Source organism: Notolabrus celidotus, chromosome 11 (assembly GCF_009762535.1).
Source record: "Notolabrus celidotus isolate fNotCel1 chromosome 11, fNotCel1.pri, whole genome shotgun sequence".
Classification (NCBI taxonomy): Eukaryota; Metazoa; Chordata; class Actinopteri; order Labriformes; family Labridae; genus Notolabrus; species Notolabrus celidotus.
The window spans coordinates 23,024,587-23,041,782 of NC_048282.1; the positions used below are offsets into that span (position 1 = coordinate 23,024,587).

Consider the following 17,196-nt stretch of genomic DNA (forward strand, 5'->3'; position numbering starts at 1 on the left):
AGGAAAGCACAGTGCGTGTAGGGGGCATGGTCTCAATAGCCCTGCAGTAAGCAGTGTGCTGTGTGCATGTGATTGAGGAACAGCATAGATATTCAACTGTACATGAATGAAATCTGGTTGTTTTATTTTTTCCCCAACTTTATTTAAGTTCCCTATTAAGAGCCAACCAGCTATTTGGACAGGGTTGGGTTCTTGAAATGAGGCTCTCCTAGAGTATGTAGCATGTTTGTATAAAAGAAGGTGTGGTATAAGTTGAGTAAAGACTTTGCAGCTTGATTGGGTCCATTCCTCTTGATTCAGTTCAGTTTCTTTTAGCCTACATTCCCAACATAATCTCTGTATCTGTAGGTTTGTGCGTAGGAGCGGAGCTAGACTCGCAGCGCAAAGGGGGCGCACCATCCTCAAGGGGCCCTTCTGATAGTCAAATTCACAACTGTAAAACAGTTGCAGTTGGGAAAATAAGCATGTGTACGTCAGTAACCCTAACCCTAACACTAATCCTAACCCTAACCCTAACCCTAATCCTAACCCGAACCCTAACCCTAATCATAACCCTAACCCTAAACCCTAACCCTAATCCTAACCCTAACCCTAAACCCTGAACCTAATCATAACCCTAACCCTAAACCTAACCCTAATCATAACACAAACCCTTAACCCTAATCATTACCCTAAACCTAACCCCTAACCCATAACCCTAATCATAATCATAACCCTAACCCTAACCCTAATCATAACCCTAACCCTTCCCCTAATCATAACCCTAACCCTAAACCCTTACCCTAACCCTAACCCTAACCCTTATCATAACCCTTACCCTAACCCTAATCCTAACCCTAAACCCTAACCCTAATCATAACCCTAACCCTTATCATAACCTGTTGTAAGATGTAGAAAAAATGTGCAGTCCAAGGCGATTTTATTGATTTGTTTGTAAATGTTTGAATTATTTAGCAGTGTACCTTTACGTTGGAATACGTTGAGCATGGTTTTTGATTCTAATTATAACACCAACTGTGGACAGGGACAGAAATCAGCTGTTCCGGTCCTGTCAAAAAAAGTAGCTCAGTAGTGCGCCCCTGCTGAATGTGGGCCCTGGGACGGGCTGCACCCTCTGCCCCCATGGTCGCTCCACTATGGTTTGTGCATTTAGAATTATTAATGCACATTTACAAAAAGACTAGGAGATAATGGTGACTGAAAATAACTACTCTGTCTCACAAGTCAACACTGACTGTCAAGAAGATGAATATGAATGCTGCAGTCCCTGAGGAGCTTAGAGCTGTGATGCAGATACTCATCTGACATCCTCCTTCTGTCATGGTTTTACATGTTGTACACCTCAAACAGAATAAAGCAGCTTGAGTGTGTTTACTACAGACGGACAAATACAGTTTGAAAGACTGTTGATGAGAAATAGTTGATAATTTGATTGTTGATAGTTGTGTATAGATAAAATGAACAGACTAACAGCTTGACAGGCTGTTGTAAATAAATAGTGAATTACTGGTGATAGTGTTTATGATTGCTAATAAATTCTTATCGGGGGATATAATTAAAATACTGGAAAACATACACACATAAGCAATGTTGTAAATACATTTTTAAAATGTCATATTATTCTTATTCATTTGGTTACTCTTGTTAGTGCAGCATCAATTAATTATATGATAATAATGTTTTTTTTGTTTTCAAATTATTGCATCTGAAAAATCCATGTAATCAATGCATAAACATACAGAAATCATATATTGAAAGATTTGAACCAAGCGGCAAACCGCTTGGTTTTGTAATTGAACAAAAATTGTCTGGCATTTAAAATTTGTTTTTAAATACATAGTTGGCAGCAGAGTCCGGTAATTTCCTCATAGAGAGTAGCAGTAGGAGGCGTTTCTTGCCCACCAGGGGGGCGGTTCCATGAGTGTGTGACATCATGTTAAAATCCTGAACATAGTTTGCGAAAGACAATGGTAAGGACCTATGATAATATCAAGCATGTTTATCACAACACCATTAGTTTTATTTTATAAAAAATATACATGTTGTTCACTGTGCTGAATGTTGATTTACTACTCCCACCTGCTTCAGTCACCTTTCTTTAAATCTTTGAGAAAATTCATGACAAGTTGGTGTTTAGAAATACACCGGGATTGAGAAAGTAAAACTTCTGACCCTTAAAATTCCCTGGAGGAGGCGCCCAAAGTCCAGGCGAGTTGTGTTGAATCACGCTGCCTTAAACCACCATATCTGCAGCAACATCCACATGCAAATGAAATGCTGAAACTTTTCATTATACGCTGCAGTGAAGTAACTGAACAGTTCTCTTTTCTTGTAAAGGAAGTGACATTTCCTGACATGCTTGTGTCTTGCCGTCTGCACGACACTAGGGTGTCTATCACTCTGCTTCCTTGCCTGCATGCATTTATTCAAGTTAGCTTGTTTTCTTTTCCTGGCTCTCTTTAAAAATGAAAGGAGATGTGAGATAAAGATGAATTTGAACAGCATTTTTTTGTTTGAGGTTTCTGAACACTTCACACACTGGACTACCTGAGACAAAAATCCCCAAGTCACCTCAGGAAACGTTTAATCACAGAATCTGAAACAGTTAGTAAAAATGCATCACCAGAGACATTATCATTTATATTCTCTTAGTCTCATTTACAGGAAAAAAAAAACGTTCTCAGATTCAGAGCCACCTGAGAGCTAATCACCCTTTCATTATGTTGATTAGAAACCTTTGAGCTAGATTTAACGATAATGGTTTGAGGGAGGTCTATGAGAGTGGAAGACCAGGGTGGCCTCAAAGTTTTATCATCTATGGAGCTATAAGTTGGAGGAAAACCCCTGACTTTTTCCTCTCCCTGAATTCTTCCAATACACCGTCACAGAGGACATAGGAGTATTATATTACAGAGCTGTGGAAGCTGGGATGAATGTGCTTTCATTTAATGCCAAGCAGCTGATTTAAACTGAATGTGTCAGATCAAGTGGTGTCCATTCTCAATCAGCACATCAGAATATAGAACTGAACACTCTCTACTCTGAGCCATTGAAAAGAGTATGTTGTAAAACACTAGACCTGTATATGTAATCACACAGAACATCTAACCCTCTCATCAGCTTGTATAGAACATTGTGATACGATGTGGAGGGACATGGCAGTATCTAAAATGAAGAGAACAAGGCGGGATTTGGAATCACTGCAAACACAACAGAGTGAGTCATTTGGTGGGTGCATAAAAATAAAAGGTCAAGTTAAATACAGCTAAATAAAATCATATGTGTGCAAACATTACTTAGAGAGGCACTGTGATATGTAGGATGCACAACAATGTCTATGATAGAACAATAATCAGCCAGTATTTGAGCTATGGGACAAAATCAGTGTGTACTAGTTTTAGTTGAAGAGATAACGGATCTTGATGAAATCTGTGTTGTGTTTTCTAGAAGAAGTGCTGAGGGCATGTTTTACAACTGTCCTAAGTTTTACGGTACAGCTTGTATACTGAGATAAATGAACAAAGAGTCATGCTGAAGAACAAAAAAAGTGAACTTGGCTTTTAGACCGTGTCAGCACTGGTATGAAAAACAGACTTCTATTTTCGCTGCTATCAGTTCCTTGTCTTTTCTTTTACTGGTGTGTCTTTCTATCTCAAACCTCTTGAAAAAATGATACAACTTCTGTTTATTTCTTAAAGTTACACCTCAGCCCACCACCCTAAGCTAATCTCTCTCTCTCTCTCTCTCTCTCTCTCTCTCTCTCTCTCTCTCTCTCTCTCTCTCTCTCTCTCTCTCTCTCTATATGTCCAGGCTTAGCGGCCTATCACCTCCATTTCTATCTAGTGTTTTTTTCACATCATCATTTTCCTCTACCCTCCAGAGTCTCATCTCCGGTGGCCTTCTGTTAACTCTCTGTTAATACCTCAGGAGGAGTCCTCTCTCTCAGACATGGCTGTCTGATTCCCTTCTTTCACTGTTTCTATCTTTTTTGTTTCTTTTTGTCTATATTTCCCTCTCGTTCTGTAATGTAGTAGTATGGTTGTGAAATGATCTGGGCCTCTGGGTGGAGGGATGTAGGAAACTATGAAAGTATTGCAGCAATGAAACTTAACAGCTGGCTAGTCACTCTTAGTGGAGCGTGTCAAAAAGTGAAAATCCCCCTTAACCCAGGGAGGAAGAGTTATGAATCATTTACGTTTTGGGCTGTTAGCAGTGTAGCATTAGGCTAACAAGGAGTTTTGTCCACCACTTTTGCCTTACAAAAATCTCATTCCACTTTCTAGTCAAATGTATGACTCATTGTGAATGTTTCAAGTTAAAATTGAAAAGAGAGGCTGTTTCTTCAGCGTGCTGTCAATCACCCTAATGTGACGCCGACCCCCTTGCAGCGTTTTCAGGCATAAAAAATGACAACTTAGAGGTTATTAATCATGTTGCAGGTGGTTTTGTTTACTTTTTGTAAGCCATAGAGAGGCGTCACTATCAACTCCAGCCTGTTTCGCAATCAGTTTAAAACTCCTCATTGGAGCTATAACTTACTAAAAGTGGAAAACATTACTTTCACCCACAGTTAGCATACTTACTTACAAGGGTAACCCAACTAAAAGTTTTAGGCATTACTTTCAGCTACTGTCAGTACAGTATGTTAAAAACAGTGGAAAAAAATTCTTCGTGAACATCAGCGTGCTAACATTGTGATTGTTAGTCTGTTTGACAACATTAGCACTGAGCTGTGAGTCAGTACAGTTAGCTTACAGCCTCACAGAGCTACTAGTCAGGGCCGGCCCGTGGCATAGGCAGTATAGGCAAATGCTAGGGGCGCCGCTAAATGAGTGAGGAAGAAAATTTGAAGATAATAGGAAAAATAATATTGTTTTATCTAATTTAATTTGGGTTTAAATTGCGGAGTGATGCCAGTATACATTTAAAAGCTTGTGATTCACTTTTGGTTTTTAAAAATAATGATTTACAAATCAGTTTTTGAAGTTTTTAAGTGTTCATGATTTACTTGTTTTTGTTTTGTTTTGTTGTTTTTCTTTACCCTTTGGAAGCTGTTAGCTTAATTAGATAGAAAATGTAGGCTAGGCTTAAATATGCATTTCCCTCTGCCTTTTCGGCCATCACTTAATACATTACTTTGTTGAAAGTGTCTGCTACTATTACATTATTCTACTAGTACTAGCATAGCCGTGTCTTTGTATAGTTTCTGTTTCAGTTCCCCGAGCGAAAGTTAACTAAACCACAAAGACTAACTATTTTAGTCCCTTGTACGTTTAATGCTTCAATAGATCAATGAGATGGACATTTCTATATCACATATAGATATTATATAGTTATTCCAGTAAAGATGCTATCCAGTCTGAATTATTGAAAAAAAACTCCTGGCAGAAAAGTTTTTAGAACTGACTCACTTTCTCCCACATCCTCTGAGGTGTGGGAGAGATGCTGTGCATCTGAAACACCATGCCCTGCAAGCTGTGCACGTCTGGGGTGGCAAGATGGCAAAGAAATGCTTGATCAACTCAATTTCCTGCTAAAGCCTCATTCATCTTACCTGCCATACATTTCCCAACTCTCTCCCCCCCTTCTATTTCTCTCTTACAGCAAGTGTGTGTATGGAGTCTCAGATTTATGAAGCCACCCAGTCGCTGGTGGCCACGATCCAGCCCAAACAAGTTATTTGTTCAGAGATTTCAGACGCAGAGAAAGGAGTATTAGCGGTGTGATGAACTGATTACCAGGTGTGTGTTTGTATCTTTGAGGGAGAGAAAGAAAGACATAATGGGGGAGGGGGGGATTGCGGAAGCTATCTCACTTCTTTACATGAGATAGGAACTATATGCAGTTCTTAGCAGTGTTGATGGTCCAGACTTAATGATGCTGACATAAACATTAGACCGTGTCTGTGATTTGTAATGCTCAAACATCGTGTTTTGAAGGATATTTTCTTGTTGAAGTTTACATAATGGAGCTTGTTTTGAAGGATTTATATGACTCATGTAACTGTAATCCACAGTGGGCTTTAGAAAATAAAAGAATAAAAATAATATCTCAACATGGTTTGTGCTGTGAAGCAAAGCAACTTGCATTAAAAATCCCCCTGCATCTGTTTTTATCACTTAGGAACTAACCAAGGACACTTCAGAGAGGGCACCTTCATTCTCCTCCACTCAGACCTGCAGCCATATGTGGCCTGGTTGGAACAGTACAGTTGTCAGGGCCCTCCTGCTTTACTTAATTACCTGCGTGATCGAGTGGTTCCCCCCAACTGGGCTGCCGTGTCACGCTGTGTCAGGGGCAGTGCGGACGAACAGAGCTGACCAGTCTCACCTTCATCACCTCTCACTTTCCCTCATCAGGTCAGATAGTTATAAAATAATACAGCCTGGCAGTTTTTCATCACCTCATCTTTGTTGATGATGTCATTCTGCAAGCAAAATTCTCAATTTCACTTTGATTACTTTTTATTGGAGAGGCATTATTGACAGTCCTTCATTACCACCGGGAACGCCACACCAACACTCACCAAAACTCTGCACTGGCTCCCTGTTTCTTTCAGAATTTAATTTTAAAGTACTTTTACTTGTTTTTAAAGCTCTTAACAGCCTTGCTCCTCAATACATCACTGATCTCCTGTCATTTTATGTTCCAGCTCGATCACTGAGGTCCTCGAATGCTTCCCTTTTAAATGTTCCTCATGTGTCTCACAGAGAGAGAGCGAGCTTTCTGTTATGCCCCTAAGCTATGGAACTATCTGCCTCTGGACATCAGAACAGCGAGCTCTCTGAGTGTTTTTAAAAGTAAACTTAAGACTTACCTTTTTAATCTAGATTTTTTTGGGGAGTAATTTATTTTTAGCACTGGACTGCATTATTATTTTAATCATTGCTTTAACATATTTATCTTATTTAAAGCTGCTGTGAGGAACTTTTGTTTTGTATTGAATCTGGCGCCCCCCTTGTGGACAAAGTGATACCTCTTATCTCTTGTCCTAAACATGCAAAAGTAGTGTTTTCAACAAAAACCTCATCCTGTTGTGTTCAACAGTCAACTTTATCAGGCAATGTGATTATTTTCCATGAAAACAGTCAAATAAAGGCTGTTTCTGAAGCAAGATGTCCATCATCTGGTCTGAAACCTACCCCCTCAGGGCCGTTTCAGGCATTAAAAATGACAACAGAGAAGGTGCCAGTGTTGCTGCTGATGGACTTGTTTGCTATTGGAGGTTATAAAGAGACATCAGGATCATTTTCAGTCTGTTTCTCAGCCAGTTGAAAAATCCTCATAGTGCCTTTAAGTATTTATTTATCTATTTATTTCTTGTATTCATCTGATCTTGTCAACGCTACCTTATTTTTTAACTTTTCTTTACACTATTACTTATTTTATAAATTTTACTGTGTTGAATTATTCTATTTTTAAAGTATTTTATTTATAATCCGCCTTTTATAATTTTACCATTGCTGTTGTTTTCTGTCTCTCTGATTATTTTGTGAAGCACTTTGGGCTGCATGTTTATATGTATGAAAGGTGTTATGTAAATAAAGTTGAGTTGAGTATTGAGCTCTTGGTTGTCTATTGGATTGCACAGAGTACACTCAAGCCTGGGTAGAGGATTAAGTGGGAGGCGCTGAAAGTCCAAACTGTTCAAGCCTAGACCAAGCCAGACCATATTAACTGTTGCTGTAGCAACAGAAGAGAAAACCTGAACACTTAAAAGCAGAATAATATCTCAAAATACCCTCATCCACTGTATCAGAAGCAAAAGAGAATACGTCAGCTCTGAGTCCTTTTTAATGCGGGTAAACACTAGGCACTTTTAGTGAGTAATTCAATTAACAGTTTTGAGTCAAAAAATACTAATCACACCTGTACAGCACAACATCAGCAAATACATAAAAGGTATATGAATTTGTCCAGAGGGGGCACCAAAATCAACATAAAACTTCCTCTAAGGAGCTTTGAGAAAAATGTGAACATGCTCATTGAAACTCAGAACATAAGTCAAAACAATGGGGAAGATTAACTAATGTCCCTCTTTCTCAGATGTTCCGTTCAAGAGTTTAAAGTGTATTGTATCATGCCTAGAGAAAGATAAAGGAATCATTGGTGAGGATCAGTGCTGGAGAAGTATTCAGACCCTTTACTGTGGCTTTTTCTGTCTAATTATGCAGCTTAGTCTGTCAGCTACGTAACTCATTCTGTCAGGTTTTTTTATTCAACCAGAAAGGGGAGTTTATTCTATCAGATAACATACGTTGTGAAGTAGGTAGCTCATTCTGTCAGATAAGGTAGCTTTTTCTGCCAGGAAAGGTTCTGTCAGGTTGGTAATTCTGTCAAGTAATGTAACTCATTTAGTCCGGTAACAAATTCTGTCAGGGAAGGCTGCTCATTATGTCAGGGATAATGTATGGTTAGCAGGTTGTTATGGGAAAAAGAATCCCCTCAGGGTGAGACAAGACCCGGATGCAAACCATACATTATCCCACTTATTACCCAGCTACTAGCTTAAAATACAAACAAGCCGTCAAAAAACATAGATTAAAAGATTATTTTATTGATTTAAAGTGATTTATGTTTACAGTTTTTAAAAAGTAGTCCCAGCGATTCCACCTCAGTTAGCGTTCCATGGTGATGGATTCTTATCTGCCCGTTGCGGTGGATTTAACATGAAACTGTCCTCATTCAGCTCTCCTTCTTCTCTGAGCTCTCAGTTCACACACCTTTAAAAATAAACAAATGTGACAACTTTGAACCCTGCTGCTATCATCACCACCGCTCATGGTTTCAGTTTCTTTGTAGAGACCAGTTCTCTCGCCTGCTCTGCTCGTTGATCATATTGCTGGACAGGATCCAATATGTAAATGTCCGTAGCCTGCTGATTTAGCATGCTAACCGAAGCTACCGTTTTAGCCACATTGCTTACTAATATGATGCTAACGGAAGCTAACGTTTTCCCCTCACCTTACGGTCAGAAGTGTCAACAAGCAGAAGCTAAATGTGCCGGAACTCTTTTCTGCGGATTGATTTGACATGACGTGTGATCAGTTTGTCTCTGTTGTTGCTCATGTTAGTGAATGTTAATAACCACTGTCAAGGGGTTTTGTTCAATCAGAATCAAGCTTCTTACACAACCGGAGGATAGTAGCTCATTTTGTCAGAAAGGTCAATTTGAGTGGCTGAGCCTATTAGGCAAAGAATCTTCAGTAAGGTGCCGTAGTAATACAGGTTTCCTGCTCAACTAATTTAGGCAACTTTTCTGAGAAACAGATCTGATGTAATGGTTATGTGATCACATCGACTAGACCAACATTTAGCACCTTCACCACAAGTCATGCCAACCTGTGACACTGAAACAGAAAGGGAAGTGGAAAGAAAGCATCTTGATACAAAATGACTTCTGACATAGTGCAGTCAAAACATTCACCTACACAAAATCTCCCAAATACGGTTTGTAATGCAAAAACTCCCCTTTTAATAACAACCTTCTCTAATGTGGTGTCAGCCTGACTCACTTTTCATTGGTGCAATTTAAATAAAACATCCTGTATCCCTTGACACAAGTAGTAAATGTCTTTCTCGCTCAGCAGTGTTTCATTTGAAATTTACATTTTGACAACAATTTAAGACAAGTACTTGTAAATACTAAATGGAATTTAGAGCCAATTCTATATTGGATCCAGAGGGTGGCCATGGCTCCCCTTAAAATTAGTTTGGACTAATGGCCAACCAAAATCCTAAACAATGATGGGCTATTTGCCTCGTCAGTTGGCACTGATATTAAGACTTATTGGGCTGTGTTGTAATAGGCAGCTGCTTCCTTTACATTTAAATATACAATTTTCATCTTTTAGTACTTGGAAATGTAAAAGTGACCACTCAGGTCTGTTACTTTTTACTGTAAAAACTAAAAAACAACCACATAGGAATAAAGCATATTATAGATACTCTCATTAGTAGATCAAGTGGTGATAAAAAGGATAAATAAATGCTGTTCATCATGTAAACATACTTAAATAGCCACAGCTGCAAGTCAATGGCCTGTTTTGGCCACCCCAGTCAAAAGAGACTAGCTCCGCCCCTGATATCTATAGACTGATGTTCTTAAAACAGGAACTTGGCGTCACTGATTTTGTCTGTTTTGCATATTTTCCATCCTTTCAGAAGCGCCTCATCTGAGTGTGCACAAGCAGGACAACGTTGTGAAGTTCCTGCTAACACAGTGCACTTCACTGCACGTCCTGCTCACAGAGCGCATCTGTGGCAAGTCACTCAACCTGACCCGGTGTAATCCACAAAGTCATATCTGCTTTGGTCGACAAAGTCTCGACCGGCCACGTTATCTCTCTGTCCTCTAAAGGGCTCATCTGTCTCTCGCACCACAGTCGCGACTCGCGACCACAGCGCGCTGTCTGAAGGTTTCGCTGAGAGGAGTGAGCGATGCGGTGAGAAAAGCATTATGGGAGGATTCTGTGTTTAACAAGCTGCACTCCGTGGGGTAGAGGGGCGCACACAAAAACGCACATAGAGGCTCACGCAAGATCTCAGTTTACAGAATCCCGACGTGTTTACACTGTACCGAGCACAGAGGAACACCATTGCGCAGTCTTTACGCACAACCAAGGAGCGGACCTGGGGATAACTTGCCAACCAGCACCATGTCAGCGGCAACAGCTTCAATTGCAGATGTGTCCAAGGCAAATTTCATCAACAGTGATGACGGACGTGACCGGAGTATCACGGGTAGGAAAAATATATTGCACCAACTGTGTTCGAATCGTACTCAAGGATTTGTGGGACGGTTTGTTTGGCACTTTCCAGTCTATTCAGTGTGTTCACCATCACTTGGCTCTGTATCTGTATTATTCTGCAAACTGCACGGTTATACGACTTGTGCACCTTGTTCAAAAACTGAGCCCATGAAAAGTCAGAGCATGTTTTCAATGTTTGTCTAACAAGTGTGTTTTATACAGCCGGATTCTTATTTCTCGTGTGCAATATCCCTCTAGGGTCTTAGAGTATTTGCTGCGATTGCAGTTCCCTAACAAGTGCAGAAGGATTAATAGCCAGAGTATATTAAGTGATGCATTTGCAGATTGCAGAAATACTATCAGTGAATGCATATAAAATCTAATCGATAAACATACTTTACATCATGCATCATGTGTTCACCTGGTATCTTTAAATCAAATGCAAAACCTTTATGCACATCCTTCATCTACATCTCAGTTCTATTTGAGCACAGCAAAAAGGAAGTGAAAAGGGAAGGCAGCTGTTTGAGGTTTAACGTCTGAAAGTCCTCGTGCTAATGCACTGCTGGGTGTCTAACACTGAGGCTGAAGCAGCCACACACTTAACAGCACATACACATAAATAGAGACTGGTTACATAAAATAAGTGCACTCTACTGATCCACATCAGTGAGGTACGTCCTTGAGTTACATAAACTTGAGTATAGTGATCAGATGTAGCTAAAAGGCCTGAGGGCAGTATTCATAGATCTATCAGCAGTGACTCAACCGATGCCATTAAAGAAATTGAGCAGAAGAGTGTGTCATTCTTTAAAAAAAGGCACCTTCTATTATCTCTCCCTCTCTTCTGCCCGCCCTATGTGGTAACAAAAGTTCCTCTCATGTTTTAATGGAAGTGCACAGCACATTTCACATGCTTGGGTGTGTCCTTCATTTAATTGCAACAAAGAGAAGCATTGCAAAACACCCCCTTTGTCACAGCTCTGCTATTTTTAGTGAAAATCAGAAGCAGGTGTCCGTTTGCAATCAAGCTGCTTCTGATACTTCCTCAGCCTGATCACATGATCAGTCCTGCTGGAAATCACTGATTTGATGTCACTGTTTATTTGCATTCCAGCAGCTTTTGTCATGATGAACTCTGATGTTGTAGGTTCTTAGTGACAGACTGTTGGCTGACGGGGAGAGATCCCACCCCCCATCCCCCTCTAATGTGCTGAGCACTGTGCTGAGCTGTATGATAACCAGTTGTTGTTTAGCATGGCTCCAGATGGCTCGTGTGTTTCCTCCAGGCCTTGTGTTTAATGATTTAGCACATTTCCTGCTTTGATACTGTAAGAATTCGATGCAGCAGGCTGTTGCAGAGAGGTGGTATTTTTGTCACGCACAGTTGTGCTGCCCGACAGGAGTTCAGAGCTGATAGCAGTGGAATGACCATCCCACACTGAATCTCACTGATAACTGTGAATTGTTTCCATGTTACTGTTCAACTCAGAGTTCCCAACAATCTCTATACTTAGCCTAGCTTTAGAGGAACTCCATATCCATCTTACATGCAACATATCTCATCAAATACATGTTTTGTACATCTCTCTTGCAGGCCAGTCCCGGGCTCAGTGTGCCCCCAGGCCTTTACCAGCCCTCGGCACCCACAGGGTCATCCAGGGAAATGGCACCAATGTGGGCACAGTCATTTTCCTGCAGTGCCCAGCCAAACATAAACTGTTTGGAGGTGAGCTGATGTGTGTCCTGCTCTCCAACAGCACCCAGTGGGTTGGCGAGGCCTACTGCAAGCGTAAGTAAGACCTACACATGGGAGTTAATCTAAAAACAAATAACACTCACTTCATGTTACCTAATGCATCTAGCTGTTCACACATTATAACCAAGATGCACGTGTGCAGATTTGATGTTTTTGATGATTTACTGGGAAAATTTGCAGCGACTGCAAAACCTCTCCTGAACTGTCTGTCAGCTCATTTTCATAAAGAGATGGAATATATATTAAACATTACGTGTTAGCCATGGTTGCTATAGTTGGTGGAGAAACAGAGGGCTTTATTTGGCTCAGATTGATTCACGCTTTAAGAAACACGCAAGAATAATTGTGCTAGGGGAATTGGCTCACTCAAGGAAATGTTTAATGCTAATGCAGAAGAAGAGGCAAAATCTGAAGTGTGAATACCTTTTGGTGAGTGAGATTTCGAAAACAGAGAGAAAGATCTTAATTATGTTTCAGGATCAATCATCATGGGACAGAGAGGAAAGTGTCTGATTTGATTAAAAATTGATTTTTATTTCTGTTATGAGGAGCTGGGAAATTAACTTTGTTTAAATAAAAAAAATAGACAATTACTTTGACAATCTCTTCTGGGGGAAAAACAATGATAAACCTGTGATATATCTATCTATTCTTCCAGCTTTATCTTGGTCTTTGAGTCTCATATTGGGGTACATAACAAGGAAATTATGTCAACAGTCTTCTTCTCTGACTCTACAGCTCTGTCTCTTTTTGAGGACTTTGGTTTCCGCATAGCTGTGCTGGCATCCATCGTGAGCTTAGCCATCATCTTCATCATGTCTATGGCCTTCATCACCTGCTGTTTGCTCGACTGCGTCAAAGAGGACAAAAGGGAAAAGCAGGAGAGGTGAGTGATAAGTAATACTATTCCAAGTAGTGCTCAGAGAATATACTTACTAGGAACAGGCCTAATCGGGTTGCTTCAGTATACAAGGGCTTTAAAAGTCCTCATTTCAAATCGTAGTCAAAGGTACACAGTGAAGTTATAAAGAAACTAAAATAATGGTTACGTTAAGCACCCAAAGGTCTGGTGTGTATCTGTAAGTAATACTAGAAAAAATAATAATAATACATATATTTATATTGCACCTTTTAAAAACAGGTTTACAAAGTGCTTTACAGAGTGCAAAACATAGCGAGTGAAAACACAAAAGCACATGACAATGGTTAGAACTGAAATGAGTTAAGTAAAAGACAATAATAAAAAACATGCAGAAATTAAAAAGTCAGTGATAAGTTAAGAAGTAAAAGCACATTTAAAAAAGGGTGTTTTTAAAAGAGATTTAAAAGAGGCCAAGGATGTGGCTTGCCTGATCTCCTCCGGCAGGTCATTCCAGAGTGACGGGGTCCTGACTGCAAAGACCTGGTTGCCTCTGGTTTTTAACTTCCCTCGAGGAAGTTCCAATAGGGACCTGCTGGAGGATCTCAGGCAGCAGTTGGGGACATACATCCTTAGACACTCACTTAGGTACTCATGGGCCAGTTCATTTATGCCTTTAAAAGTGATTGTTGAAATTTTAAAATCAATTCTAAAAGCCACAGGCAACCAGTGAAGAGAGGCTAAAATCTGTGTGATTTGTTCCCTTTTCTTGGTGTGTGTGTGAGGAGTCTGGCAGCGGTGTTTTGGACTTACTGGAGCTTTGAGAGGTTGTGTTTGCTTAAGCAGGTGTAGAGTGAGTTACAATAATCTAATCGGGAAGTGATGAATGCATGGATGACAATTTCTAGGTTATGGTATGAAAGGAAGGGCCTGATCCAAGAAATTTTGTGCATTTAGTAAGATAAAATGTGATATTACTTTATTGATCCCCCGGGGGGGAAATTCAGTTGTTACAGCAACCCAGACATAAGTACAATCAAGAAGTTTCAATAAGTAAAATAAAATAAAATAAATGAAAATAAAAATAGATAAATAAAGCTAGAATACAATTTAGATATATACAATGTTACAATGGAATTTAGATTAAATAGCAGTATTACAGGCAGTATTAAAAATGTTTCAGAAGTGACAGGTTGACATGGTGTGATTATGGTTGGTAATGACAGATTAAGCAATAAATAAAAATAAATATGGGTATGTAATATGACCGTGAATTGTAGTAACAATAGTAATGTAAAATAACATAATATAATATGGCAAGGATAATTATATAATACAATATATTATGCATTAGTAGAAACAAGACTGAACTGTAGTTCATGCCTTTAAAAGTGTTAAGCATGTCTTCCTCTTGAAACCTTTGTAGTTACTGCTGAATTTGAAGTGTAGTACATCCAACATGAAGTTTTCTTCTTCCTGTGCCTGCTTTTCTTCGCTGCATTGCTTCACATATATATACATATCACATTGCTATACATATGAGTGTTTCCGCCCTTTGTACAGTACACTATGCAATAGGGTGAAACTACTGGCAGCAGGGTGTTTTCATCACCTAAACGTGAGTTTGTAGTGCAAGAGTCAAACAAACAGGAAACCACTCAGAGAAAGACCGTTGCATAGCTAGTGGAGATTAAAGCACAACAGGGAAACACAGGATAAAGGAATGCATGTTTTTCTAGCTAAATGCAGTTCATGTTAGGTGAAAGTGCTCATGCATATCAGAACTTCTTATGGCTGGCTTTAGTTTTTTTGCTGAACAAATTTCTTTAAAGCTCCTGTTAGGGAACTTTTTGTTTGTGTCAATTTAGGTGGACAAAACTGTACACCCTAGCTCTTAGTTAATCTTGTCCCTGAACATGCAAAGGAGTTTCTCTCTCTGATGAAAATTCTCATCCAGCTTTTACACAGTCAAATGTATCCATAGTTGTGAATCTCTGTTGTAGAAAATGTAAGTAGTAGCTGTGTCCATGGACACAAGAAGATAACTACACAAAATATATCACACAAAAATGCTTTGGTTGATCATATTTAGTCATCATGGTTAATTGGATTCAGTTTTAGAACTAGGTGGAATTTTTTTACAGGAGCTTTAATATTTGCTCTTTATAGTTATATTGTCCAGTTTTATCTCCCTGGACTAAATGCATTGATTGGCTGATTTATTTTTGAGGAAATATCTTATTAAACTTGAACTAAAACCTTGATATTCAAAACAAGATAAGCAGCACCAGCTTGACGTTTAAAAGGCTTGACACAGTAGGTTTACTCCAGAACTTTATGCCATCTTTTGCGCATTTATCATGTTTTTAATGTCAAATCTAATCTATTAAGTAACAAACTATATATATATGGAGCAACCTAAAAGTCCATAAAGATTATGTTTCATTCAAGTAGTTCCTCAGATGTGTGTAAGAGGAAATATTCAGTGACTTTTAATCAAAATAAAAGATTGACCTGCAAGTTTGGACTGCCTTTTTTAACAGGGATCCAGATATGTGGCAGTGGACAGAGCAGGCCCAACAACCAGAAGATAACAGGTCCCACCACAGTCATAAAGGCAGGAACAACAACAACAACAACACCCAGGAGAAGCTGTTTTCTCTGTGGGACACTGGTGTTCCAGCCCCTTGTGACAACGTGCAGGCCTGCAGGTGAGAAAAGGGGCTTAATTGGTCAAAAGTCAAAATTCAAAAGTACTTTGAGAGAGAAATGAAAAGACTGCTTTGCTTTTTTTCCCTCCACAGATATCATCAACAGTACATCTATGGTCCGACTAGCACCTGTGGTTCCTCTTCTCTGGTTTCTGCTCTCCCTGGCTGTGACTATGACGAGCCTCTCTTACCCCGAAACCAAGGATATGCACAGAGCACCAGGCAACCACCTCAGTATGTCAGACGTCCTCAGTCTTCCTTCCAAAGTGTGAGTCCAGGGCCTGGCCAGATCCCAGAAGTGGGGCCTGGTGTGTTGTGGCAGTACGGAGGACCTCAGACCAGCTTGTCAGGAGGTCACCCGCCAAGCACAGATGAGACGTGCACGAGTAATACGAAGAAAGAATTTTCAATTCGGATTATATCAGTGTGAAGACACAATGCTCTATCAGTAAAGACTTTGTTTACGAAGCAAATATGTGCAAGAGTGACAACAGCATCAATGAAGACTACATGAAGTAATGAAACATTCCTGGTCTTCTTGAAATAATCATGTCTGCACAGTTTGAAGGCTCTTGATGCATTTACAGAGCATAGTATGTGCCTTCTACAAACTGTAATGGCACACTGCCCTCTGCCTGACAAGGGATGCCATCGCACTTTCAGGACTCCAGCCTTGTTAGATGAAGCTCCCTGTGATCAGAAGGTCGGGGTAAATTCATGCCCTTAATTGAGCTTCACAGACACATATGTAATTGTTTGGTGAGGATTATTTTATATCATTGGCAGCTGAGAAAGTTGTCTGAAAAATCCATCTCGAGGCTGGAAAGTCCAACCCTCCGACCAGCACAGATAAGTATGTAAATATCATCTAAAATGATGAAAATGAAATGAAATGTTCTACTGCTAAAAAGTGATCATGTATTTCAAGTGTGGTGTGTAACACCCTGTGAGGAATGAATGACCAACATGATGATGCAGCAGCACAGTGACTTTGATTGTAATTACTTGCTTACATAAGAAATCACATGGTAATAAATAATGTGTTTCTAAAATTAAAGTAATGCATCAAATCAGGTCATTGTTGTCTGTTTCATTTACATATTATCATTATTATTA

General features: G+C 39.6%; 1 protein-coding gene across 1 annotated transcript; it reads left to right on the forward strand.

Moving 5' to 3' along the window:
• The first annotated feature begins 10,171 nt into the window (after positions 1 to 10,171).
• LOC117821650 lies at positions 10,172 to 17,155 on the forward strand. The gene is made up of 5 exons (XM_034696075.1): positions 10,172 to 10,743; positions 12,349 to 12,543; positions 13,249 to 13,396; positions 15,913 to 16,080; positions 16,174 to 17,155. Exons 1-5 carry the CDS (start codon positions 10,659 to 10,661, stop codon positions 16,508 to 16,510), a joined length of 933 nt encoding a protein of 310 aa, XP_034551966.1. The 5' UTR covers positions 10,172 to 10,658; the 3' UTR covers positions 16,511 to 17,155.
• The last annotated feature ends 41 nt before the right edge of the window (positions 17,156 to 17,196 follow it).